General features: G+C 44.2%; 1 protein-coding gene across 1 annotated transcript; it reads right to left on the reverse strand.

The window, feature by feature from the left end:
- Nucleotides 1-477: 477 nt before the first annotated feature.
- Nucleotides 478-24,674, reverse strand: notch1a (notch receptor 1a). Its single transcript, XM_080868026.1, has 34 exons — nucleotides 24,417-24,674; nucleotides 23,104-23,185; nucleotides 16,397-16,659; nucleotides 15,955-16,293; nucleotides 14,724-14,846; nucleotides 14,408-14,641; nucleotides 14,160-14,315; nucleotides 13,840-14,025; nucleotides 13,616-13,729; nucleotides 12,950-13,063; nucleotides 12,617-12,850; nucleotides 12,406-12,516; nucleotides 10,955-11,147; nucleotides 10,709-10,854; nucleotides 10,480-10,593; nucleotides 9,746-9,865; nucleotides 9,472-9,624; nucleotides 9,152-9,380; nucleotides 8,849-9,050; nucleotides 8,604-8,757; nucleotides 8,315-8,499; nucleotides 7,649-7,781; nucleotides 7,283-7,540; nucleotides 7,079-7,191; nucleotides 6,399-6,970; nucleotides 5,869-6,309; nucleotides 5,592-5,737; nucleotides 5,264-5,477; nucleotides 5,060-5,144; nucleotides 4,806-4,968; nucleotides 4,378-4,676; nucleotides 4,121-4,268; nucleotides 3,923-4,020; nucleotides 478-3,013 (listed from the first exon to the last, which is right to left on the reverse strand). The coding sequence occupies exons 1-34, from the start codon at nucleotides 24,472-24,474 to the stop codon at nucleotides 1,751-1,753; spliced, it is 7,443 nt and encodes a 2,480-aa protein (XP_080724152.1). The 5' UTR covers nucleotides 24,475-24,674; the 3' UTR covers nucleotides 478-1,750.
- Between the last annotated feature and the right edge of the window lie 970 nt (nucleotides 24,675-25,644).

Genomic DNA, 25,644 nt, shown 5'->3' on the forward strand with positions numbered 1-25,644 from the left:
AAACATGTTCTATCTGACTCAGAATGGTTCACATACAGCAAAGGAATGAAATATTGTACTTTAGGTTTATCTTTAGTTTAATTAAGCTTAAGCAAACATAGTGCCAGTTAGCAAAATTATGTACTTAAAAAAAGTATTGCATTATAATGTGACAGCACTGTTGGTACTGGCCTAAACCTGTCTGGTAGGCACCAGGAAGAAAAACTGTCAGCTCTGTACATGCACCATATTGTTATAAGTCCACTGAAACTTGAAGAGATGTAAATAATGACATGATTCCTTTGTGGCATACTTTCAAATCAGCTATAATCTTCAGCAGATTAGCTAGCAAGCCCACTGCATGAATAGCGATAGTAGCAAACACACATTTATTCTTATCTAGTTCAGTTAACATCATGTTTCACACAAATGTTTATCAGCAACCCTAGCAGGCATTTTCTTTTTCAGAAAATAAAGTAAAATTCAGAAAGACACACATTTTAAAGTTTAACAATAGCTTTTATTGAATCAAGACCATTTTTACAAAACATTTTTATTCAGCAAATATTTCTTAGCAAACTACAACTTTGCATGAAGTTTGATTTTGAATTCATTATTTTTTCTTAAAAAAAAAACACCTTTACCTCTGGATTAGTTTATAAAACGTGACATTTAAACACCTTAAACCACACTCCTTTAAAAGTGCAGGTGATTCCATTAAACATACAAAGGTCCCAGCTTCCTTCACAATTTCTGCCCCACATTTTTTACAAGAAAATTCACACACACATACACTGCGTTTCAAAAAGCACTGGCACTATTTGAAATTGTGGCAAATGTAACATTTCAGTGTTCTACTACAGGTTTGCCATTTAACACAAAACAGGTTAAACATGTAATCACTGATTTGTGATATAAGTATGCAATAAAGAAACAGTCCTTGCATCACGAATAACCACAAATCTATTACTCATTGCCAGCCAAGACTGCTATTCAATAGAATAGGCTCAGATTTACTGAGATGATTTAAACTCATTCTCAAAAGCAGCTCTCAGCCGACAGGACATAGTTGTTCTGTGCTTTAAGGTCCAACATTTTTAAAGTATTATATCTTTGATACCTTTGCTCAGTTACTGTCTCCACCATTATTTTTTACAGACAATAGTGTAGCAAGCAACATCATGAAAGGTGATGCTTTATGTACAAATCTGATCAAAGCAGACTCTGATAAGACTTAGTGAAATGTAGTTTAGTAACAAAAATTGTGGAAATTAAAAGGACAAACGAGGTTAGAATATAATTAATACTGAAACTTTAAAATAATCTATAATTTTTTTTAAAAAGTACAAACATAAAGCAACCCAAGGATAAAATCTGTCAAGACCGATACGTCAAATATTAAAATAAATCGAGTAAATATACCAACAGAAGACAGAAATAAATAGCCAGTGTACACACTCAGGAGCTGTTTTCTGATATACACTCCCTTTTATGGGTTCTAGTCTTCCCATACATAAAAAACAGAACAAAAAAAACCCCCAAAACAATAAAAATTTAAAAGCATAAATATAAAAACATCTTTATCTTTCAGTCAAAAAAGCACATAAATAAATACAAAATTACTAAAATTGTTCTTGTCATTAGTATAAAAACTGAAAATAGAAAAAAGAACATGTTCAGTCTTGAAACAAGTTTTTTCTGTGTCTTTCATGGTGAACATTGGATATTTTTTATGTAGTCCACACAAGAGTTCAGTCCATTTTACAAGTTTTTACTTAAACTGGTCTGGGATTAGATTCATCTGCGAGTGGATACTTGTGGGAGGGCTGGAGATGCCCTCTGACCAATCAGACATGTTGGAATGTGGGGAAGAGCTGGACCATTGGTCAGGGGACCCAGGGGAGGGGGTTAAAAATGGGTGGTCAGGCACCTGTAGCTGGTGGCTAGGTGTGTTGTCCATTGGGCCTGAATAGCTGTGCTGAGATGGAGGGGTGAGAAACTGGGTGCCAAGAATCTGGGTCTCCTGCGGCATCACCGTGTGGATGGGCATGGTGCGGCCTGAGCAGTTGTTTTGCTGCATGTCAGATCCATTCAGCTCAACAGTTGGGAAACTCTGGTTGAGGGACTGAGTGGCTGTGGTGTTGTTAGAGTTCTGGTGCTGGAGCTGCCGCGAGTGAGCCTGTTGCATCATGTGAGCGGACGAGCCCAGATGGCTGGTTTGCAGATTCTGGTAGCCCATTATCTGAGACAGAGTGGCAGTACTGACACCATGCAGAGGACCCATCATGTTATGGGTTATCTGTGGTGGTTGGGTGAAGCTTCCTTGCTGGCCTATGCTTGAGTGCATCCTGGAGACCCAATCACACTGCCCCCCTCTGCTACCACCTATAGATGCTGCGCCCTGACTGTTGGGGCTGGACACAGGCAAATGGGAGAGACGGGGTGGGTTAGGATCAAAAGCCATGCAACTCAGATCCTTACCCATGTTCATCTGGCCAGGATGGGAATCTCCATTCCCCTGCAGGTGATTTAAAGACATTGGGGGCGATTGCTGAAAGGGGGAAGCCATGGGAGGCGAGGCAACATCGGAAAGGTAGCCATGGGGTGACTCGAGGGAATCAACTGGTGAGAGGACACCTGATGTGTCTAGCAAGTTACTCTTCCCATCCACTGACTTTTTCTTCTTCAGCCTATTATCTTTGCCGTTGTCCTTTCCTCCTTTTCCACCCGAGCTAGGCTTACGAATCTTCTTGCCCGAAACGTTTGGCTTGAGGTTGCTGAGATAGTCATTGGGGGAACAGAGAGGTGGGGAGAGGGTGGAGGTGCTTAAGGGTGCACTATGAAGCCCAGGACTCCGGACCACATTGTATTCATCCAGAAGACGCACAATGTCATGGTGCATGCGTTCCTGGGCAATATCTCTGGGCAGCTGGTCAAGATGATCGGTGATCTCGCGATTGGCAAAATGCTCCAGAAGAACTTTCGCTGTCTCATAGCTCCCTTCACGGGCTGCCAAGAAGAGCGGCGTTTCTTCCTATAAAGAAACCAAATATTGAGATTATCATTAGTTAAGGCAGGCCACAAAGTCAGTGTAAATGGGGATTTCTGCTTCAGCAGGAATTCTACACCACTGTAACTACAAACCTCTCTGAAGCCCCACGGCATAATCTGATTTGTACCTCACTAGAAATGTAACTACACATCGCAGTGATGCAGCCCATAACTTTTGTGATTGGCCGGTTCAGTTGATTCCAACTATGCATTTACGGCTGCTTTTTTTCCTCTGTTTTTTAATTTATCAGTGTGAGAATAACAATTACTGAATAAGTATAAGGAATAATAATGATATATTAATGTATCACAGATGCTCAGATTTTTAGCAATGTGACTTTTATATATCCTGCATTTAATTGGGTAAAACCATTGACATTTAAAAATTGTTTTTCATGAGAGATCTGGCCAAGAGGACAGCAGAAATTACAACGAATATAACATTAAATTTATAACAAAACAGGCATTTCTTTTTTTTTTTTTTTGGGCACACCACCACCAATGATGTTGGCCACTTACGTAGGTTGCAACAACAATTGACTGTAGACGTCTAGACAGCAGCTGATAACAGTTTTTTTTGTTTTGTTGTTGATCTAACTAACAAATCTCAAACAGGACTTTTATACAGTGTTTAAGCTGCTTAAGATTGCCTACCTTTGCTGCATCTCTAAGCTGCTTTTCACCGCATCTCATGTTTTTTATGTGTATGACTTATTATACCTGTTGTTCTTATCAAGGATATACAAGTACATGTTCTAGCAGGGAGGTATGCTCTCCTGGGTGGAAATACCCACTTCTCATTAAACAACACTTCATACACTAGATAATCACTGTAAATGTAAGGACAAAGGCTTGTGGAAAACCTCCATTAAATGCATATCATTTCACATACCTTATTATCTTGCATATCTTTGTTGGCACCATTTTTCAGCAGTACCACAGCAGCCTCCACATTGTTTACAGCTGCAGCCCAGTGCAGAGCAGATTTACCTGCAGAGAGTGCAAATTCGGGGTTTATTATCATGACCCCTAGCACAATAAGCCATTTGTGAAAACTGTAGAGATTGTAGTTTGATAAAACTTTAGCTACCAGATTCATCAGTGGCATTAGCATCGGCGTGACAGTTGATAAGTTCTTCAACCATGCCCTCAACTGCTAAACGGGCCGCCAGAATCAATGGTGTTGTTCCATCGTGCATGCGGGCGTCAAGATCAGTAGCACGGTTTCGGATTAAAATCTGCAAGGACACAAGATGTTTTCTGTTAAATTAATTTAAACTGTTGGGTCAAACTGGGACAAACATTGTCCTGAAAATAAAATCCTGAGGGGATTTCCAGGGCATTTACCTGGAACACTCCCTGTGCATCTGCTGCCACGGCTGCATGAAGCGGTGTGCGACCCATGTTGTCCTGAACGTTGGCATCTGCGCTGGATTCCAAGAGGCGTTTGGCAGCATCTGAGCGGGCATAGCGGGCAGCCAGGTGGAGGGCAGTCTCGCCTGTACGGTCAGTCTGGTTATGGAGGTTGGCGCCCTGGTAAATAAAGTCAGAGATTATTTCTGCCGATGGATCCTCTTCCTCTTCACTGTTGCCATTCTCCAGTCCTCCACCGCTGCAGGAGGCGATCATCAAGGGAGTAAAACCATCTGAAAAGAAGGGGGAGTGGATCAGTGAGTATATAGGCATCTTCAGTCAGTTGTAATTCAAAAGATAATTTATGTTTTATTCGTTTGTGACACCCTGACAGAGAAATTGTGAGTTTTCCAGTTACACACCTGGTCCTCTGACATTGACATCCATGCATCCATTCTCTATGTCTCCCTGAGGAGGTGTAGGAGCAATGGATTCAATCCGCAGGTCCGCTGCATCCAGATGTTGCTGTGTCCATTTCCTATGATCTGTATGATCACCCAAATCCAACATGGCCTGTTCCTCAAACTGAAAGACACACCAGTTAGTGTCAGTGTTAGTATCAGAGATGATAAAATTTAGAATGGACAGCTTTGGTGCAAAGGAAAACTCTTCTTACCCTGAAGCGTTTGCACTCCGGATCCTCGTCCTCCCATTCATTTTGATTGTCATCCATGAGGTTCATGTCCGAGTGTTTCATTGGTCTATTGAAAAGAGGTTGCAGATTAGAGCACCTACAGCAAAGCAAATACAAGTCAAGGAAATATAGTGACCCACTGCCAGTGCCAATAACCTTCACATTCCACTTTCAGAGTGCACTTACTTTAAGCCAACAGAATCCTCTCCCAGTGGCTCGCTGCGTTTCTTTTTGCTTGGCTCCGATGCTTTGAATCCTTCAGGAAACCAGAGCTGGCCGTGCTCTCGTCGCCGCTTACGGGACACCAGAACACCCAGACAGATGAAACCCAGAGCAGCCAAACCGAGGAAGATTATATACATGGGGTAGAGCTCTGAATCAGAGGGAGTGGGTCTCACACCTGGAATGATTGTTTAAAATAAAATTATTTTACATGACTGAAATGCATTGTGTTTGTGTATGCATATATGTGTATATGTATGGAAAATCTTATGGCTGAAACTGAGACACGTACTTGTGACAGCTTCAATGTAGGGAACATTGAGATTCCCACTGGTGGCCAGTGCTCCAAGGAATGCAGCTACATCTGTGGCACTCTGGAAGCATTCAGTAGACTGCTGGTAACACTGACGGTTGTCAATCTCCAGGTACACCACAGACCTATGAGCAGAGATAGATAGTCACATTAGCATTAACCTTTTTTAGCCTTTTTGTGATGTGAATACAAATCAGTGTAATTATTTAGTGATTAAATGTTAAACATAGCTAAAACTCTCTATGTTGTGCCCTACCCTTTGATTTGCAAAGGATCCAACTCTCTGCGTTTCCGGGAGCTGACGATGGATGACACACCCTCTTTAACTTGATCCAAAACACTGGCTGGCATCGAAGCCCAGTCAGGCCACCCATCTGCAGAGCGCTTCAGCACATTATGCTTAACAAGGTCTTGCTCATTGCCATAGTAAGGGAAGATCATGGGTTCTCCTTTGGCGTCACGGCGGAACACCACATTAGTGTGAAGGACACTGCTGAGCTCTCTGAGGAAGGCTGAAGAGCGGTTCTTAAGCTCATCTGGTGGGATGTGGACCACAAGAACTAAATGTCCATCAGCCAGTTTCTCTGGCATGTTGTTGGCACAGTCCAGTCCATCCCATTCACATTCTGCGTTGTTGCAGCCCTGGTCACAGTGACCATCAGCATAGTGGTCTTTACAATACTGATCATATAGAGGGCTGAAAAACAAAATAAGACTGGGTTAATATTCTGATACCGCCCCACAAATCTTTAAAAAAAACACCCAAGACATTTCTGTGACACTTACTTGCATTGTCCTTCTTGTCCTTGGCAATCAAAACCATCATAGAGACACCCAGGGCTATTACACTGCCCATCACACTTCCCATCATTGAAGTATCGCCAACACTGTAAAGCAGAGGAGCAGTTTTGCCACGGATCATCAAAATTAAGCGAACAGTCTCCTCCATCCCAGCCGCAGGCGTGGTTGTTGCACACTGAGTTGCAGATGTGGTTTCCTGCAAACTCGTCACACTGTGGAATCTCGCAGCTCATCTCCACCTCCGGAGGTGGGGTGATGTCCCGGCCAAACCCGCCAACGAACGAGTAGTCAAGTATATGGCAGAGCAGACCATTGAAGTTGCTGGGGCAGCTACACTGGAAAAACGGAGGGTCTGGAGTTATCTGACAAGTGCCACCATTGTAACAGGGGTTCGAGATGCAGAGGCTGTCAGTCGGAGTTTGGCACTCAGGCCCGGTGAAGGTTGAAGGACACAGGCAGCGTGGACTTAGGTGGCCTGACACACACGTGCCACCATTCCTGCAATTCAGACTCCCACAGGCACGAGAGTCATACTCGCAGGTGGAGCCAGTGAAACCCTACAGGGGCAGAAATGACACAGACTTTATGATTAGTGTGCTATGCTTTGGTTTAAAAGGACTTTTTAAGTGCTAACATTTAAGTAGACGCTATAATGTTTTACTCACAGGTGGACATTTGCAGACAAAACCATGAGGTGTGTTACTGGCAACAGCACATGTCCCCCCATTTCTGCAAGGTCGCCCTTTGCAGCCATCAAATACCTTGTCACAACGCTGGCCTGTGGCACAGAAGCAAAAAGCATGTGTCAGCTACTCTTAGAAAACATTTAGACTTTTGCTGTACTTTTGCTGCTGATCCACATTCAGTACCTGTATACCCAGTGCGGCATTCACACCGGTAGCTGTTGGTGAGTTGGATGCAGTTGTAGGAGCCTCTGGGGTCACAAGGATCTGACAAACACTCATTGACGTCCCCTTCACAGCGCTCACCTACATAACCCGGTGGGCACACACACTGGTAGCCTCCAATGCGGTCCACACACTTGCCATTGTTAAAGCACTTGGGCTCATTAGTGAGTGGGTCTCTGAAGGGGTTGCAGTCATCTAAGTTAATCTCGCAGTGGACACCTACGGGAAACAGATAAGTTGGGTTACACACCATGGATACCTAGGTATTCATTTATCAAGTATATTTTTTGGAATGTGTGTATGCACATATGCTAAACTATAAGATACCTTGTGTTCCTCTGGGACACGAGCACTTGTATGTGTTGATTAGGTCGATGCAGGTCCCTCCATTTTGGCAGGGCTGAGACTGACATTCATTGATCTCTTTTGAGCAGTTCACACCATGGTAGCCAGGGACACACTGACAATAAAAGATATTCAAGCATATTTTGTTATTTAAATGAGAAACAAGTTTAGAGGGTTACCAGAAATAAACAGCCTCTTGATGTATCTATTATATCATATTTCAGAGTGACTATTAAATCCATATCAGCTGCAATCCCTTCAGAACAGTTTGTCTTAATGCCAACCAATCACTTGGTGGCTCAGCTGATTCCCATATGCATCTGCAAATCACTTTGCAACCCACCTCTATCCCAGCTCCTCATTTAATGCTCTAACTGACTTAATCACTGTTATAACGGTTGTATTCTCTGCTACTGCTCTCACTGCTCCCTGCTTTCCATGCATGTTCATGAAGGGGTTGGGAGGTGCCTTACGAGTACCACATATATAGGAAGTTCCCAGAAAAGAGTCATAGCACCAAATATAAATCAGTGTCCTGGTGACAATGGTTTATCAAGCTGGCTTAGCTGACAGAGTCCTGTCCAGGACTTTATTTAAGATAACTTAAATAAATCAATTCATCTTTAAATTACTCATATATCCTTTTACCTCACAACTGTAGCCTCCTAGATAATCAGTGCAGGTGGCTCCATTTTGGCAAGGGTTGGGTGAGCACTCGTCCACCTGTTCCTGGCAGTAACTGCCAGTGTAGCCAGCTTGGCAGCGGCAATAATGCGTGTTTCCAGCATCCAGACACTGGCCTGAATTCCGGCACAAGTGAGCCACGTCAACACCTACAATCAAAGACAAACGAGGAGTTTCAGAATGTACAAACTGCCCACCAGACTATAGCAAATTTACTATCAAAAGCTTCACCTTATAATCGAAATGAGCGTACCTTGCTGTTTAGCTGCCACCTCACAGGAAACACTTGGGATGTCACAGTAGAGGCCAGTCCATCCAGTCTGACACTGGCAGGTGTAGGAGGCACCTTGCTGCCAACACGAACCTCCATTTTTGCAGGGAGCAGAGTCACACCAGCGCACAAGATTCTAATTTAGGATAAAAAAGAGAGAAGGTACTTAGATGTAGTAAAGAAGCCTAGGCATGTGATAAGACAAAGATAAGAGTATTTCTCCCTACCTGACAATTGATCCCTGTGTAGCCATGAGGACAGGTGCATTTGTAGGTCCCATAACTGTCAAGACAAGTGCCTCCATTGAGGCATGGCTTGGAGTCACACTCATTGATATCATATTGACAATAGCTCCCTGTGAATCCGGGTAAGCACAGGCAGGTGAAAGTGTTGATTCCATCCACACAGGTGCCACCATTAAAGCAAGAACTATTGAAACAAGAAAATAGGAAATGTTAAATCCCTTACTTTCCTCTGGGTCAGTTCATCAGAACAGTTTAATAATAACAGATTGTAGTGAGGGGAGCTACCTGTCAGTGCAGTCGTTTGTGTTGATCTCACAGTTGATACCGCTGAAGCCAGGTGGGCAGGTGCAGGTGTAGCTGTTCACACAATCGGTGCAGTTGGCCCCGTTCCTGCACGGGTTGCTCTCGCACTCATTTATGTCCTGCTCGCATCTGCCACCACGAAACCCGGGCGGACAGGTGCATGTGAAACTGTTGATGCCATCGCGGCACAGGCCACCATTACTGCAGGGATCTGAAATGCAAGAAAAGGAAGTATGATTGCCACTTTTGTTTTAAGTCAAACACAAAGTGGGAACTTAAAAGGCTTTAGATTTGCTTCTTACTTGGTTTGCAGTCATCGATGTCTGTCTGACACTTCTGGCCAGAGTAACCCGGCTGGCACTTGCACTGGTAACCTCCCATGGTGTTGAGGCAAAGGGCGCCATTGCGGCATGGGCTCTTCACACATTCGTTGATATCGATCTCACATGTTTGACCTGAAGGGGAAAACAAAAAAAAATGTATTGTACTGTTGGGTAATTATATACTAACTGACTACACACACATTCAGCCAAACAATCAAAAAAAAAGAAAAACACTAGCTGGAAAAATGTATACCTTGCCATCCTTCAGGGCAGATGCAGGAGAAGCTTTGATAATCTTCCGACTCCTTACATATTCCACCATTTTTACATGGCCTGGAACTGCAGGGGGCCAGTAGAGTCTCACAATTTTCCCCTGGTATGACCAAAAAAACCAACATTGATTGAATCACTCTGGCATTACATAGGAGCTCCTTTGAGTACCTAACTGCATGTAATAAAATAAGCACCACAGTTTCAGTGACTGCAAAACACAATTTTAAAAGCAACACAATTTTTTTTAAATTCCAGTTTCCATTCCACTTCCTTATTCATTTCCATGACATCTTAGCCAAACAGGAAAGGCCTTCCTGTTTCCTGCTATTGTTTGTTCATAGACAGGAAACAGGACATGGCGGAAGTGGGACTAGTGCTCGGAGCAGTGTCCGGGTCTCTGCGTTACATTAGCCACAACGGCCTGTTATTCCAAAAAGCACACACACACACACGCTATTATCCCAGCAAAACAGACGAGCAGATCTTTCCACACAGAGACGTCAAAAACCAGACATCCCTGTCAGTAGCCGCTGGGTGATGTTTTCAAAAACAACACGGAATATAACAATCTAATCCTTTTTCAGTGGAAACTTGGAAGATTGTGTTCATGCTATCAGACCTGTGCAAACAGCTAAAAGCAGGTGCTAGTTAAATGAACAATCCAGTTAGCAGTTGTAATTCTCACAGTGGGAGATAAGCAGTTACATGTCGTACCGGTGTAAGGAAGCAAACAATTGCACTTGTATCCAGCCACATCATCGATGCAAGTGCCCTGGTTGAGGCAGGGGTTGGAGGCGCACTCATTGATGTTAGTTTGGCAATTAGGACCTACAGCAGTTGGAATTAGAGAACACACTTTGGTTAGATGTTGGCCAACAAGGCTCTCCTCATTCAATCTGTGCGCGAATAAAAAAGAAAAGTGCAGGTAGGGCCAAACACTGACCTGTGAAGCCAACTCGGCACGTGCAGTGGTATCCGCTGGTCATATCCTTGCAGGTTCCTCCGTTCATGCATGGGTTGGACTCACATTCATTGTTATTGATGTCGCAATTTTGGCCGCTCCAGCCAGAGTCACAGGTACATTTGTATCTTTAGTAGAAAGGCTTGTTCAGTAATTGATATATATATAAATATATATGTGTGTGTGTGTGTACTTTTTTTTCCTCATACAACCTGGATCCCTACTCACCCATTAAGAAGGTCCTGGCATCTGCCATGTATGCAGGGGTTGCTGCTACACTCGTCAACCTCGGACAAACAGGTGGCATCATTGTATCCCTCTGGGCACAGGCAGGTGAAGCTATTGATGCCATCCACACATGTGCCTCCATTGTGACAGGGATTGATGGCACAGTCGTCAATGTTGATGTTACACATTGCTCCTGTAAGACAGTAAATCTGGTTTTAAGAACAGTGTCACAAACGTTTCTTTTGGATGAACTGAAGTGATCAATAACTAAGCTGGCCATTATCGAAGCCAAACAGCTGGATACTCCCATGTGATATAATTTAAGGCCTTACAGTTTGCTCACTGAGATAATCTGTGCAGGGTTTTTTTTGCATATGAAAAACAAAAAGACAAACTCCCTCAATATTCAACAAATACAATGTGTACCAAGCCTGGTGGCCTCTGGAGGCTCTTTTACCTCTCCTACATTGATTGAATAGGGCCCTGTTGAATAGGCAGAAGGAGCCCTTCAGCTGAATCACAGAGAGGGGGGAGCACACACACACACACACACACACACACACACACACACACACACACACACACACACACACACACACACACCACCCCCATCCAGGAGACCTAACCTCACCCAGGGCTGTTTACAGGGACAGAAGGCCAGACTTATTTCACACATGGCTGAGTAACAATTAACCCCACCCCCCTTTCTGATCTTGTACCCGGTTCCCTCCTCCTATGCTCTTCATCAGTCAGGAGAGGAGGGCCCAACTGCCTGATCTTCAGTTACAATAGCCCTCTGTCCCTCTGTGTCTCAGTCCTGCCGTGCCCTCTACACTCAGCACAAAAAGATTTTTTTTTTTTTTTTGGGGGGGGGGGAGGCAGCCTTCACATCCACACACACACACACACACACACACACACACACACACACACACACACACACACACACACACACACACACATTCCCCCTAACCACACATCCATCCCTGGTTTTAGCACAATCACATAACCACTACCAGTCAGAACCGGATCCATGTGACCTGCCTGGTCTATTTCTTAAAGAGTGCCTGTCACCAAAGTTCTGTATTTTAGTGCATTACAGGTTGGCTTGCTTAGTAAATCAAGTGTTAACTGGCTTGTTGTGCAGACACACTAATAATCATCAGATATGTGATTAAAGGACAGCCTCTCTTTTCCTTTCAAAGTATCAGTTTACAGAGTCTTTGCAAGCTCAACGTCACAATCTTTTCAGACGGGAAACAAAGTCAGTGCTTTGTGTGTGCTGTGTGCATGTATCAGGCTGTGTTCCCTTTCTCTTCTCCTCCGTCCCACATAGGCAACATGACACCATTGTTCCACAGGAATGGGTCCGTCAGCCACCTGTTCTACCTGCCCCTCCCAAAGCTCAGGTGACCACCCCCCTGCACCTGTAAACTCCACCCAGCGCTCACCTGTGTAACCGGGCTCGCATGCACATTCATAGCCATTTATTTTGTCGATGCACTTCCCGTAGTCACAGGGCTTGCTCTTGCAGTCATCCAGGTTCACTTCACAATTGAAACCTGTAGATCAGAATATACATAAGGGGCAGAAAAAAGGTGAAGAAAGTGCAGGCATATTTCACTGGAAGAATTTCAAAGTTGTATAATATTAAAGTCTCACCCGCAGTGCCTTGTGGGCAGGAACAGATGTATGTATTCTCCCTGTCCTGGCAAATGCCGCCGTTCTTACAGGGCTGGCTTAGACACTCGTTGATGTTAGTTTCACACAAGCGGCCAGTGTAGCCTGGGCGGCACTGACAGGTGAAGGAAGCCAGGCCATCCCTGCAGGTGCCATAGTGGCAGGGATTGGAGTAGCACTCATTGATGTCAATCTCACAGTGCTGCCCTGTGTATCCTGTAATGTAGGAGAACAGCTTTAACACCCGCAACTTTTTTCTAAGAAAGACAAACAAGATTACGCAATAAATTAGAAGAAAGGATTAGTCTGGTGTACCTTCAGCACATTCACAGGTGTACTTGTTGGGTCCATCGGTGCATTTAGCTCCATTCTTGCAGGGTGTGCTGGCACACTCGTCAACGTCCACCTGACAGAGACTCCCTGAAAAGCCTGCAGATGCATTTTTTTAAAACAGAGAATTAAACTTCTTTCAATATTGAGAGGAAATATATTTGCAGAAATGCAGAAAATTGCTGAAATTTGCATCTAAAAAAGGCCACGTGGTGCTGAAAGTCCTAACAAATCATTCCACAACACTCCCTTCACCCCTCCTTTTTCGGGCTCTTACTGTGCAGTGAAATCTTTCTTTCAAACCACATCACAATAGTCCACAGCTTACCAGCTAAAAACCAAACCCTACCCCCCCAATTCTGGCGCTAAGCTCTTACACAAACTCTCCAGCCCGCCAAATATGCTAATGTTTCTGCAGCCCTGTCTGTTCTGTCCAGCACACTCGTAAATGCTTCACTGACACTATTAGAAGAAGTAAATCATTTACGTTCAATCGGGGGACTGCATGCACGGCACTCATTGACAGATAGTTAATGATCCACCCTCTTTTCTTAGCTCCCATTGTCTTGCCAAAAAAAGGGAGGGTTAAAATGATACCATGGAAGCTATTTTTGTGGCTGTTTTTACTGTAGTAATCAGATTATTTCTCACCTTTGGGGCACTCGCAGTGGAAGGAGTTGATCTTGTCAATGCACTTGCCATTGTTGAGACAAGGTTGGCTGGCACACTCATCTGTGTTGATGTGGCAGAACACACCCTCATATCCTGAAATGGGAGTTATAGGTCAGGTCACGTTTCTTTTCTTACCACAAAGTAAAGGAAAAAAACATGTCAAAAGAAAAGTAGTCTTCTTGTATTACAAACCGATGCTTTACCTGGCATGCAGATGCAGTGGAACCCTCCGATCTGGTCCAGGCAGGTGGCATCATTGTGGCAAGGATTAGACATGCATTCGTTGACATCCATCTCACAACGAGGCCCTTCATACCCTTGGAGGCACTTGCACTGGAAGGAGCCCTTTGTGTTGAGGCAGCGACCGCCATGCTCACAGGGGTTGGCACCTAAAACATTAAATATGCAAGGTGTAATAAATAAATGTAATAAATCAGTTCTGCGTGTTAACTGCAAAGAATCAGAATCATCAGAGGGTTGTAATCCAAACTAAAGGAGACAAACTGGTAGCTTAATAACATACCCAGAGAGCACTCATCGATATCCAGGTTGCAGGCCGATCCAGTGTAACCTGGGGGACAGGTGCATATTGCCTTGCCATTGACTGGGTTGGTGTCGCAGTTGGAGCCCTTCTGGCATGGGTTGCTGATGCAGGCATCATCAAGGTGGCACAACAGACCTGTAGCCATGGATGTATTACATTTTACTCTCTAAACATTAAGATCATGATATGTCTGCATAGCATTCACAGAGGGGTCACAAGAGCCATACCTGTGCGTCCATGAGGGCACTCGCAGAAGAATGAGGCCACGCGGTCGTGGCAGGTGGCACCGTGGTGACAAGCTGCACTGGCGCAGTCATCAATGTTCTCGCTGCAGTCATCGCCGGTCCACCCATTTACACAGACGCAGTGATAGCCACCATGCGTGTCATGGCATGTCCCACCATTCTGACATGCATTGGGCATCAGCTCGCACTCGTCCACATTTTCTGTGCAGTATTGACCTAAAAGAGAAAAAAAAAGTTGGTATTTATTATCTTAAAATGTTATTGGATGATTTTTTTAAAGCCTTTAAGTGAAAGGTACCTGTGTAATGAGGTGGGCATCGGCAGTTGTAGGTGTTCACCCCGTCCACACAAACACCACCGTTCTGGCAGCTGTGGCCTGGACAGTCATCGATGTTGATCTCACAGTTGTGGCCTGTGAAGCCTGTTGGATTGGCGTGGGGTGAGAACAAACGAGTCAAAATGTAGAAAAGCTCTTGCGACACTTGATTGCGGGTAATAATCAGACCTTTCCTTCCTGCATAAAAATAGATATACAAGCTCGTGGCAGAGCACAGCCTGTCCCCTCTGTTAACATCAAAGGCTTGTGTGGGTGTTTTATAGGCACAATAGCTCCGCTTAACAATCAACCCACAGCTCCACAGGTGCCTGTACTGGTGCGCTATCTAAACGCATTCCAGCAAAGACACCCGCAACTGGCACGCAGCGTGACTTAAAACTTCGACACACAACATCAGTTATTCATCCGCATGTCCAAACAACGGGCTCTGTGCTGACCACATAATGAGACAAAAACACAGGCAAGTTAAAGCTTGATCCAACCACCCTTTTATTTTAACTGATGTGGTGTGCTAGGGATAAGGAGGTAATACTTTCCCTAAGAGTCCGCAATGTACACTGCTACTAAGTAAGATTGTGACCTTTGGAACTAACTGTGACCTTCTATGAAAAATTATACAGTACTTTCTAATAAAAATTAGAAAGCATGGTATGAATAATTTAAACATAAGTACTGTATAGGTTTGATGCAAAATCCCTAATTGTTTTTTCTCCTCTTTATTTCCCCACATCTACACGTATGTAGTGTGTGTGCACTTTCTACACATCTGGTGTCCTGACTCTTAACAGCAGTTACCACAACATTGAGCAATAAATGTGGCAGACAGGCTGGCAGTGTTGATGTGAAAAACAAGCTATTTTTGCGAGTCTGTGATCTCGTGAATAGGGTGTGTAAATCTATAGGTTTGTGTGCATGTGGGTTTCTCTGCCATTGTAGGGGCTCGCTACCGATTATCAGAAGGAAACGTCTGTGCAACTGCATCCTGCCTGTGCAGGCTGGCAGAGAGAGAGGGGAAGAGCGGTGATTCCAGATTACTCCACTCCACCCAATCAGATTTTACTACAACAACAGGCTGGTTTGTAGGTCAACTGATGTAACAGGAAAAACAATTGTGTGTTTTGTTACCACACTAACCATCCACAACTCCACGTGGCAGCTACCATTACTCTGTAAATTCATGTTTGTGCCATACCTGGAAGACAGCTACAGTCGTAAGCGGTGTCCCCCTTCTGGACGCAAGTGCCTCCATTCTGGCATGGTGACGGGCTGCATGGCAGATAGGGGTTCTCGCAGTGCTGGCCTGTGTACTCTTGAGGACAACGGCAGTGATACGAGCCCACCTCATTCACGCATACGCCGCCATTGAGACAGGGAGAGGGAGTCTGGGCACACTCGTTTACATCCTGCTTGCAGGTTTGACCAGTAAAAGCGCGTGGGCATTTGCAGATGTAGGTGGATTCTAAGGCTGAGCACAGGCCACCATTTGCACATGGATTGGAAGCACACGGGTTGGCAGCCTGGCAGGTTTTACCTGGAAAGTAACATAGTAAAAGTGAAATAATCATAAAAAGGGCTTAAAAGAAGGGCAAAAGATTTGTAGTCACAAAACAAGTTTTGAACATTTCCATACATACCAGACCATCCAGGTGGACAGTCGCAGCGGTAGGCATTGAGGGCAATGAGATGGCATGTTCCTCCATTGCGACAGGGGGAGCTCATACAGGCGTGGTTGGTGGGGGTCAGGCACAGTCGGTCAGTGAAACCCAGGCGGCACACGCAGCGGAAATCGAACGTGTTGCTATGGGAAACAGCGCGGCATTCGCCACCGTTGCGGCATGGCGAAGGACTGCAGGGATTTGGATACTGGCACCGGCTGCCTATGTAGTCACTGGGACACCTGGGAACAGACAGCGAAGAGAGGGAGCAGCAATGATTAGAAAAGCATGACTTTTTTTTTAGCATGGGAACAATTATCTAAACAAAAGGGGAGTAAAATGAGGGGTTTGACGTGTAAGGGGGAGGTGTAGAAGGGAACTAAAAGTTTCCCGCCCAACAAAGTCCCACTGCAGTGTGACAGGGATAACATGTTGTTCTAATACGTCTCTCTGGATTAGCTTCCCTCAGAACCTTGAAAATACATTCTGCCGGGACAACAGACGCCACAAAATAGTCTAGCAGTCTAACAGCCTGTTCCCATCTACCTTTCGTCCCCATGCTGTCCATACTCATCCACAATGACCGTAGAGATCAAGGGGAATGTGCCGCTCATGGATGACTGATATGAAGCTCTGCATTCAGGCCCTAAGCCTGCTTCCCTCCTATCCAGACCAAGGACTGTTACTGCTAAGTCACACAGCTCAAAGTGGCTGATTAGTTGAACAAATTCTCTCATAAATTTCACAAAGATGGGTTCTGCCCACTGTGGTTACAGGGTGTTTGTAAAAAAAAAGAAAAGAAAAAATCAATACATTTTGACCAAAGAGTACAAGAAATTGACTGTTTTAGCATTGTGCTAATGAAATGCACAGACATTATTTGATATGCAGCCCGTACATAACACTGCAGTCCCATCTGTCACGTGAGGGAGCATTTAAAGTCACCAGAAAAGTGTTTACATTTGAATTGGGAGGCTTGTGTGACTGTGTGTAGCTGTGACCTGAGTGTGTGAGTGGTTATGTGTAAAGGAGGGCATCTGTTGGCCTCCTAGTATCTCCACAGGGAGCAGGTGTGCATGTTAATGAAGGCAGCTGTTGGTCAGGACTCCTTCTCCTCCCCCATCCTCGTGTCCCCTCCTCCTTTCCCCTTCCTCCTCCCCCTCCCTTCTGTCCCCTTCTCAGACAGGGGTGCTGACAAAGCCAACCTCTCCTCCGGGGACATAAAGAACCCATGTGAAGTCAGCTGTTGCAACTTCTGTGCCTCCAAACCACACGACTTATTCTTAATTCCTCTCTTACTTACCTGTTCCCTTTTTTTTGTTTATTTCCCTTTTCACATAAAATATTTCCTTCTAGTTTTCTCTACTTTAGCTCTCATTCAGCTTACCATGGGGAATCATTTTTTCCTGTTAAAGGGACATTTTTCTTTTAAACTCGTAGCTGTTTCCCTTTTGCAGATTTCCCCTTGTGTTGCACCGGATTGTTCAAAACTCTATTGTTGACTTAGATAGGTGAGACCAACAGGGAGTTTTTAGCAGGGCCTCTACAGGGAGTCCAGACAGTTGTAATTGGCGCAAGATTGTAAAAGCATTTGAGGTGACTTTGAAGTCACCGGGAAAACACACTGAGTGAATTATAAAGGTAATTCACTGCTGAGGTACAAAAATCTCACCCACTATGATAAAAACGAGGTGTTAATAATGGTGTGTGTGTACCATCCTGTGTGTGTGTGTGTGTGTGTGTGTGTGTGTGTGTGTGTGTGTGTGTGTGTGTGTGTGTGTGTGTGTGTGTGTGTGTGTGTGTGTGGTTAACTCCCACGCAAACTGACTGTAATAGACCTTGTTTGTCCTGAAGTCAGAGATAAAGATCCACCCACACGCTGAAAAGACCAGCAGCACACACCACGGCAACAGGTCTCTCCCAGCGCTGCAATGTCCCCTCAGGCCAGAGCAGATGCTTCCCCGACCTCTGACCCTAAACACTTTTGTGACTGTGGGACAGCCCCTTTGCCTTCTCTTCCCTCTCTCCACTCTCCCTGCTGGGCCTGATCTACCATCTGTCACTCTGGGGGTGACTTTATGCTCTGACACAAAACGTGCCCAACTGTGCGCTGGAAATGCCACCGCTGTGGAAAATGTCATGTGAAATGACTGAGGGTGGCGTACAGTAATCAACGGCATGTATAATGTTGTCAGTCTTGGTTTTTCCTTTCATGATACTTGACAACGTTCCAAGATCACCGACTATTTTTCTTCTCTCTTTTGATTTTCACTCGTCCTTTTGTCTTTATTACATATTTGTTTCTGCCCTTTCCTCCTCATTTGCTTTGTCTGGTTAGTTGATGTTCCCTTGAATGTGTCTCATCATTAGCCAAGATGTGACCCCTGGGGTCCACATCTGTTAGTAAGACCAAGAGCGGAGCAATGTAGCCCAGCTAGAGAAAATGAGAAATGCACTGGATTTGGAAGCCTCTCAAATCCCACTACAGCAATAAAATCCATGAGAGAGAAACACTGTTATATTAAAAGGGTGTATAATAGTCATACAAAGATTGTGCACTCTCAGGCTGTTGAACCTAAAAAGGGCTAAACTGCATAAAGTGTTTACTAAACATTGAATCATGCTCATTTGGTTCGGTAAAATGCGCATTATTGCTTGGAAATCAAACCACCTTCCTAAACAAAAAAATTACTCTCTACAAGTAACATATATCTTCAAAAAAGGGGATCTTAGAAGAATCATTGGACAATAATAAAGCGGTTTCTGTTCCACTCTCTAAAATCAGTGAAGTTGGTAGAGGCGGTCAGAATGAGAAGAATTTGGCACCTGTCTGAATAACAGCACAGCCTGACAGTGAGCTCACTTTCATTCATAAAAGTACGGTAAACAGCCGACGGCATAACTCTGATTCCCTGTGTGTGTGTGTGTGTCATGCACCTTGTTCTGCTGCACTCACTTAACAACGCTGTAAAAACATCCCAGCTCACGATCAAAACCAGGAAAAACACCTGCCTGCCATTCCACCTCTTGTGATGATTATCAGTGAAAGCCGATGGAGTAGTCTGGAGTCTATTACTTCAGATTACCATCAAGTCAGGTGGGCACAAGTGTGTTACCACAACATATTCATTCATCATTACTTGTTTGGTCGCTATAAAGGGTGACTCACATTCCAACCAGATAACATTCCCCCCCATGCACATGCAATTACTAGAAATATCAAGACATGCACACATTTTCTGGCTAGAAGAGTTATTTCATTTGATAGCCTCTACTGCTAGATATGAACTTTCAACACCCACTAGAGTGACACAGGCCCTTATCGCTCTGCTCTGACAGCATTGCATCAGCATCTCCTGCTTTGAAGGTTTCCAGATCAGTCTCCAAAGTAGGTGTGAAAAAATATGCCTTTACATTATATATGCAATGCGTTCTCTTCTGGGAGTTCTATATCTGAAAATTGCACATCAACTGTAAGAAGATGGGACCTTTTTTTCCCCCACCAGCCTCTTTCAGTGCTATATCATGTGGCCCCTGGCATCTGGGGAATGGGCCCAACCAGGGGAGTGGCAGCATTAGAGCTTAAACCCCAAATAAAAAGGCAACACCAGCAGGCACCTTAAACCCACTAAGCACTTGTATGTCCCTGATTCAGGGAGCTGAGCTTTTATAGAGACCTTCCTGGTAATCCTATAGGAGGACAAAAGAAGAGCAGCATTCTTAGAGGAAGAGTGTAAAAATCATTTCAGGTTGTGACTGAGACGCATTATCGTCAATAAACAACACCATACAGCTCCCTTTACTAGCTACATCACATTAAGTGAAATTCTCTCGTGTGGTCTATTTCTGTCAGTGCAGTATTCGAGACATGTGGGGCGACAGTTGAGATGTTTATTCTTAACACTTATCTCTGACCAAAACGGCACCCATTTCAGCAAAGCAGCAATAACAGTGAGTCTGTCACGTAAAGGCCAGACCGAGGGCAACAACCTTTTAACCTGACTTTGCCCTCATTACAGTCTGACAAATGGAAACTAAATTTGACTCACACTATGCTTGTGCCCTCAAACTTTAAAGTTGCCTACATTAAAAAAGACTGCTGCAGCTTCGTGGGAAACAGGAAGCCCCAGACCTTGAGATAACCTCTTAATTCACAGAATCGCAACCGAGTACTTCCCCACTGCAGACACTCGTTGCTATTTCCGCGTCCAATATCGCCACAATTTACATAAACTCTCCGACTTCCCCTAAAGTTACTCAGTCTTTTAATGTAAAGAGATTTGTCTTCAATCGAGGAAACAGCATTAAAGGTTTTAAAGCTGGTTCCCCCTTTGTTCCTTTTGAGTGTTTCGATTTTCTCTGGAGGTGTATGCTGTCACACACATTAAGACCATATTCTTGTTCCATTTTTAAAACCAGCATGGGAACCTTACTATCTCAGCCAATCAGTCAACCACACAGCTAGCTGTTATATTTCTTTTAGCTAAATCTAACCTTACTCTACCAAGCTGACTGCTGTGATTGTAGAATGAATTAAAGCTACCATCTTTAGAGGTTTTGACTCTTGTTGAATTTACAGTTGGTTGGGGTTAAAAATCACCTTAAAATCCTTCATTTGAATATCAGCTTGAGAAAAAGCAGATTCTAGTGAATGCAACATGAATAAAGAAGACAAATCTAATCCTTTTCCTGATTTCCTAAAGGTATGAAGTAATATTGGGGGAGGGAGGAAGGGTGTAATGTTGTTCATCATTGTCGGCATGTGATTCGACTCTCGCACTCGTGAGAACTGTGCCGAAAAGAGGATTCAGATCTGTCTTAACCACTCAAAACTGTGCCACCATATGCTGCATAACCACAAAAGCAGAACATGATTCAGTGGTATCTCCGATAGTTGGTTCTGTGGGTTTGATGTGTTATAACCTGCTGACCTTCCCCTAAACATCACGTGAGGGCGACCGCACAATTTAGATGCCCTCAGCTGAACTCCACCACTGCTTTCCTTTTTCTTGTCGCAGTGCAGGCATCCCCTCCTTTCTAACTCAGCCGACTTTCCACCTATGTGTCAGCAGCACAAAATTTAAAAGCGAATTTGATGTGACACAGCATGGCACAAAAATATGGACCACTGCTGGAAGATTCTCTGCTACAGACACTTTACCCTGACCCCCCGAATCTCACAGTGTCCCCATGACTGATAGCTGCTTAGCTTGGCAAGGATGAATGATGAATGAGCGGGAAGCCAGGAGGAAGAGAGAGCGCGGGTGGGTGAAGTGATGCTCTTATCCTGTCTGTTTTTAATTGGACTGAGCAGAGATGAAGAACACAATAACAGCTTTGTGGGATCGGAGGGTGGAGAGAGTTTCTGTGTGAGAGCGTGCGCACACGTGCAGGGCGCTGTGTGTGACTGTGTGTGTGTGCAGAGCGTGCAGATTCACATATTGTGAATTGGTGCCCCTGGGCTACTCGCGTAGGTCCTTCAATAGCTCTCCCTTGTCCCCGCAGACCAGAGGAGAGCCTGCCATGATCACATGCCCCAGGGCAAACCAGGCCACCTCTGAGTTTCTTTCAAGAGGGGAGAAAAAATAAAGTGACGCCACAAGTAAAAATCACACATAAAGATGCTTTCAGAAAGGATCAGTTTCCAACTCAGACCAGATAAAAGTTGGTGTCTCATTACATTATATTAAAATTTACAGGAAGGCCAGCTCAAGGGAATATGTTTGCATATTAAAACGTCTCACCCAAAAACATCAATCCACACTCTAAACAAACAGCCCCACAAGCTGCCTCCCTGTCTATTCCCACTTGTTCGCCCTCAAATTTCTGCACTTTATTCCAATTAATCTCACTCTCTTGACATCCAATCCAATTACATTTCCCAGCCATCTGGCTTTCAAATGGAGATCACAAGCGGGTGAGGTGGGGGTGGTTGGGGGAGAGAGCCATTCAAAACGACGGAGAGAAGCCTTTTGGAGGAGGGGGAGGTATGGCAGGGGTTTGGTGTGTGTTGTGGTGTTTGGGGTGGCTGTGGCATGATGGGAAGCCCCACTCAGATTAGTCACACAGCATTATTCTGACTGCAGGACAATGGGTGACGGGCGGCGGGCGAGCCCCAGCTGTCGCCCATGAAAGAGCAGAAAAACAAGATTTAGGACTGGACGCGTCCTCTCACTTTGCCAGGTGAAGGGGGACTTGCATTCATTAAGGGGCTGATGAAGGGGGGGGGGGGGGGGGGGGGCTTTGTGTGTGTGTGTGTGTGTGTGTGTGTGTGTGTGTGTGTGTGTGTGTGTGTGTGTGTGTGTCCGGCCTCCCCTTTCTCATCTCCCCAGCACTCTGAGGCTGCTCTCTCTTTTCATTTCTGCACTCCTTTAAAGTCTTTTCTTTTCAGGGAATGTGTGCAGAGAGCAATGCAGCTCTCGGAGGGGTACAGGAGCACAGCAGCCCAGAGGAAACTTAAGGGCCTCTGGTTGCTGAGCAGAGAGACCGCTCAAAGGCTGGAATTAAAAGGGGGAATATGTGGCCTCTTTTTCTTCCCCACCCGTAAAGAAGTACCACGATTGCCCCACAGTGCACTACTACGACCATACAAGCTCCAAGTAACACACAAAAACGATAGCTATGGTGTTTCCTCACTGCCTGCAGCAGCATCTTCATGTGTTGCTCTTAGGCTCCCTGTTACTTACTTGCATTCACCATTTCCGTTTGGGGTGGCTTCACATCTTCCTCCATTAAGGCATGCCTCGGTGGGTAGAGAGCATTTAAGACCTGTTGAATGCATAAACAAATATATAGATCAAAACATGTTTTACCCAGCACAGTTTCTCTGTGCACACAGGACGGAAATGAGCACACTGGGATTAATCGGGATTAAGCTGCAGGTGAAATCATGAGGGAATTATCCAGCAGTTAAGTTTTGTTTTTTGGGTTGTTGTTTTTTTTTAACACAGCTTTATTAGCAAATTTTAATGCACACGCGTCGTGATTTTTAAATTGATTTGTTCCACAAGTGTCCGCAGGGGATATTGGGAAGCCTGTTCGTGGACACTGGTGAGGCTAGAAGCGCGTGGTGCGTGGCTTTTTTTCGTCTTTTTTTTTTAATTCAGGGGAGGGGGCTGCGGGGGGACGCACGCTTTTGCGGGGAGAGCGCAGCAGCTGCGGGGCTCAGATGCTGAACAAAAGAAATCGTGGTGCAGCACGAGCCATAAAACACCCTCCTCGGGTATTGTTTACCGGGCAGACGGGAATAACAGCACCTCCTCCTCCTCCTCCTCCACCCCCCGCCAACCCGGGACTCACAACACTCTCCCACACTTGTAGACAAAAGGTGCTTGCAACCCCCCCCCCCCCCCCCCCCCCCAAAAAAAAAAAAAAAAAAAAAAAATCCGCGTCCCTCCGCACCAACTTCCATTATCTCATATTTTACATGAAAGTGGTCCAATAACAGCTTACAAATAGACCGTTTATTGTCTAAAACTCTAAATGTCGTTTTTTTTTATAAAGCATTAAAAATATTTGTTGATAAAATTCTTGATATAAATTTAGAGTAAGAAAACAAATTAAATGTTGTGTTCAGTTAGTTAGCTTTTGATCGTGGTTCCAACATTGCTGCATCTACCGCATAAGCTCAGCTGATTTTAGTGTGACTGCTCTGCAATGAGCGGACAAAATAGCTCGCGACATCTTCATTTAGCGCACACCGGGGGAGCCAGCCAAGCGCACTGCAGCTTCTGGTTTCTTCACTTTCCCACGGCCAAGAGAAGCTGGAAAACTTTCATCGAGATTTATTTATGCAACTTTTTAATACTCCGATCATAATTATACAGCATCACATTTAAATCACTCAAATCAGTTTAATCGAGTGTCTTTCTCTTCCTCTTTATAATTCACAAACTTCTCTAAAGCCCACTTTAATTGTTGCGAATATCACAGATAAGTCTCGGTCATGCTCTGTGGCAATGCACGCTCAAAAATAAATAAATAAATAAAAATTGTTTACCTTGTGCGATGGCGATTGCTGGAATCAGAAATGTTAGTTTCACAAAGAAACGATACATTCCTCCTCTTCAACTTCACAAATGTTGTTGACTCCCGCGTTGGGTTCGCATAGATCCGCAGTTGATGAATCCAGGTGTTGTCTTGAAATAAATATCCAAGAAAAAAAAATATGAAGGTAAATCCAACAGCGAGAGATGGGTGAGAGAAAGTCTTCAGCTGGACTCAGTTCATAGATGTTAACCTGCTGCCTTCCGAGTTCTCAATGAAATCGGTGGGCAACTCTACAAGTTCCTCCCACTATTCCTCCACACCTCCCCTCCTCCCACACAGGACGAAATCACGCTTCCTCTCTGGGGGGAAGAAACAGTGTCCCTCTCAAAGTAAACTTGGTAATAGTAAACAGCAGCATTTTATAGGGATTTTTAACCATTTTCTTTGCTTCATTAAAGCTTGCATCTACTTCCTAGCCTGCCAAAGAAACATACTTAAATTTTCACTCATAATAAATTGAGACAATGAAAATCAAGATACAGGATAACCATTTAGTTACTAACATTAACCTTTAAAAACAGCCGAAATGGCATTCAACCATAACAGTAACAGAAATCAAATTATAATGTAATACCATTATAGTATAGTATAATATACCATATACTATATACTTGGTAACAACACATAATTAATGTCCAAATGTACATAAGAGTATACTGAGGTTGTAATGGCATATTTTTACAGTGTGGTGCTATTGCTTTGACTAATATATCAAGAAAAAAGATCTGAATGTTTCCCCAACACTCAGCAAACAACTACCTAAACAACTAAGCAAACAAAGAACACTCATTAAAAGAAATACTTACACTTGTAGCTTTCTACTTCCACAACCTTTATTTGACAGCTAAATTTGCCAGAAATATAAAAAAAATAAAAATAAAATAAAAAAGGTAAATGTTTACAGCCTAGTCTTATAAACAATTTTTAAAAGTGATAGGTTTGCTTTAGGGGTGTTACACACAGAGCACCATGCAAAAGTCTCAAGCCACTCCAAATTTCTTTGCCAGGTAAAGGGGACATTGTTTGTTTGTTTGGAATTTGTGTGATTGTTTGCAGTGTGCAATACTGCAAATTGTACTGCAACTACAGCACCAGTATTGCAGCTGATACTGATACTTTTAACCTATAAACACATTTTATGTAGGAGAGAGCTGTGTGTCCTGAGTTACGAGATGAAC

The sequence above is a fragment of the Rhamphochromis sp. 'chilingali' genome (assembly GCF_963969265.1).
Source record: "Rhamphochromis sp. 'chilingali' genome assembly, chromosome: 2".
Lineage (NCBI taxonomy): Eukaryota > Metazoa > Chordata > Actinopteri > Cichliformes > Cichlidae > Rhamphochromis > Rhamphochromis sp. 'chilingali'.

What these genes read in the sequence shown, in the direction of transcription:
- notch1a (XM_080868026.1), bottom strand. Translation starts at nt 24,474, where the DNA reads ATGTATCGTTTCTTTGTGAAACTAACATTTCTGATTCCAGCAATCGCC. An exon ending in AACGGAAATGGTGAATGCAA is followed by an intron (nt 16,660 to 23,103) that starts GTAAGTAACAGG and finishes GTCTGTTCCCAG; the next exon opens with GTGTCCCAGTGACTACATAG. An exon ending in GGACAAGAAGGACAATGCAA is followed by an intron (nt 6,310 to 6,398) that starts GTAAGTGTCACA and finishes TTTGTTTTTCAG; the next exon opens with CCCTCTATATGATCAGTATT.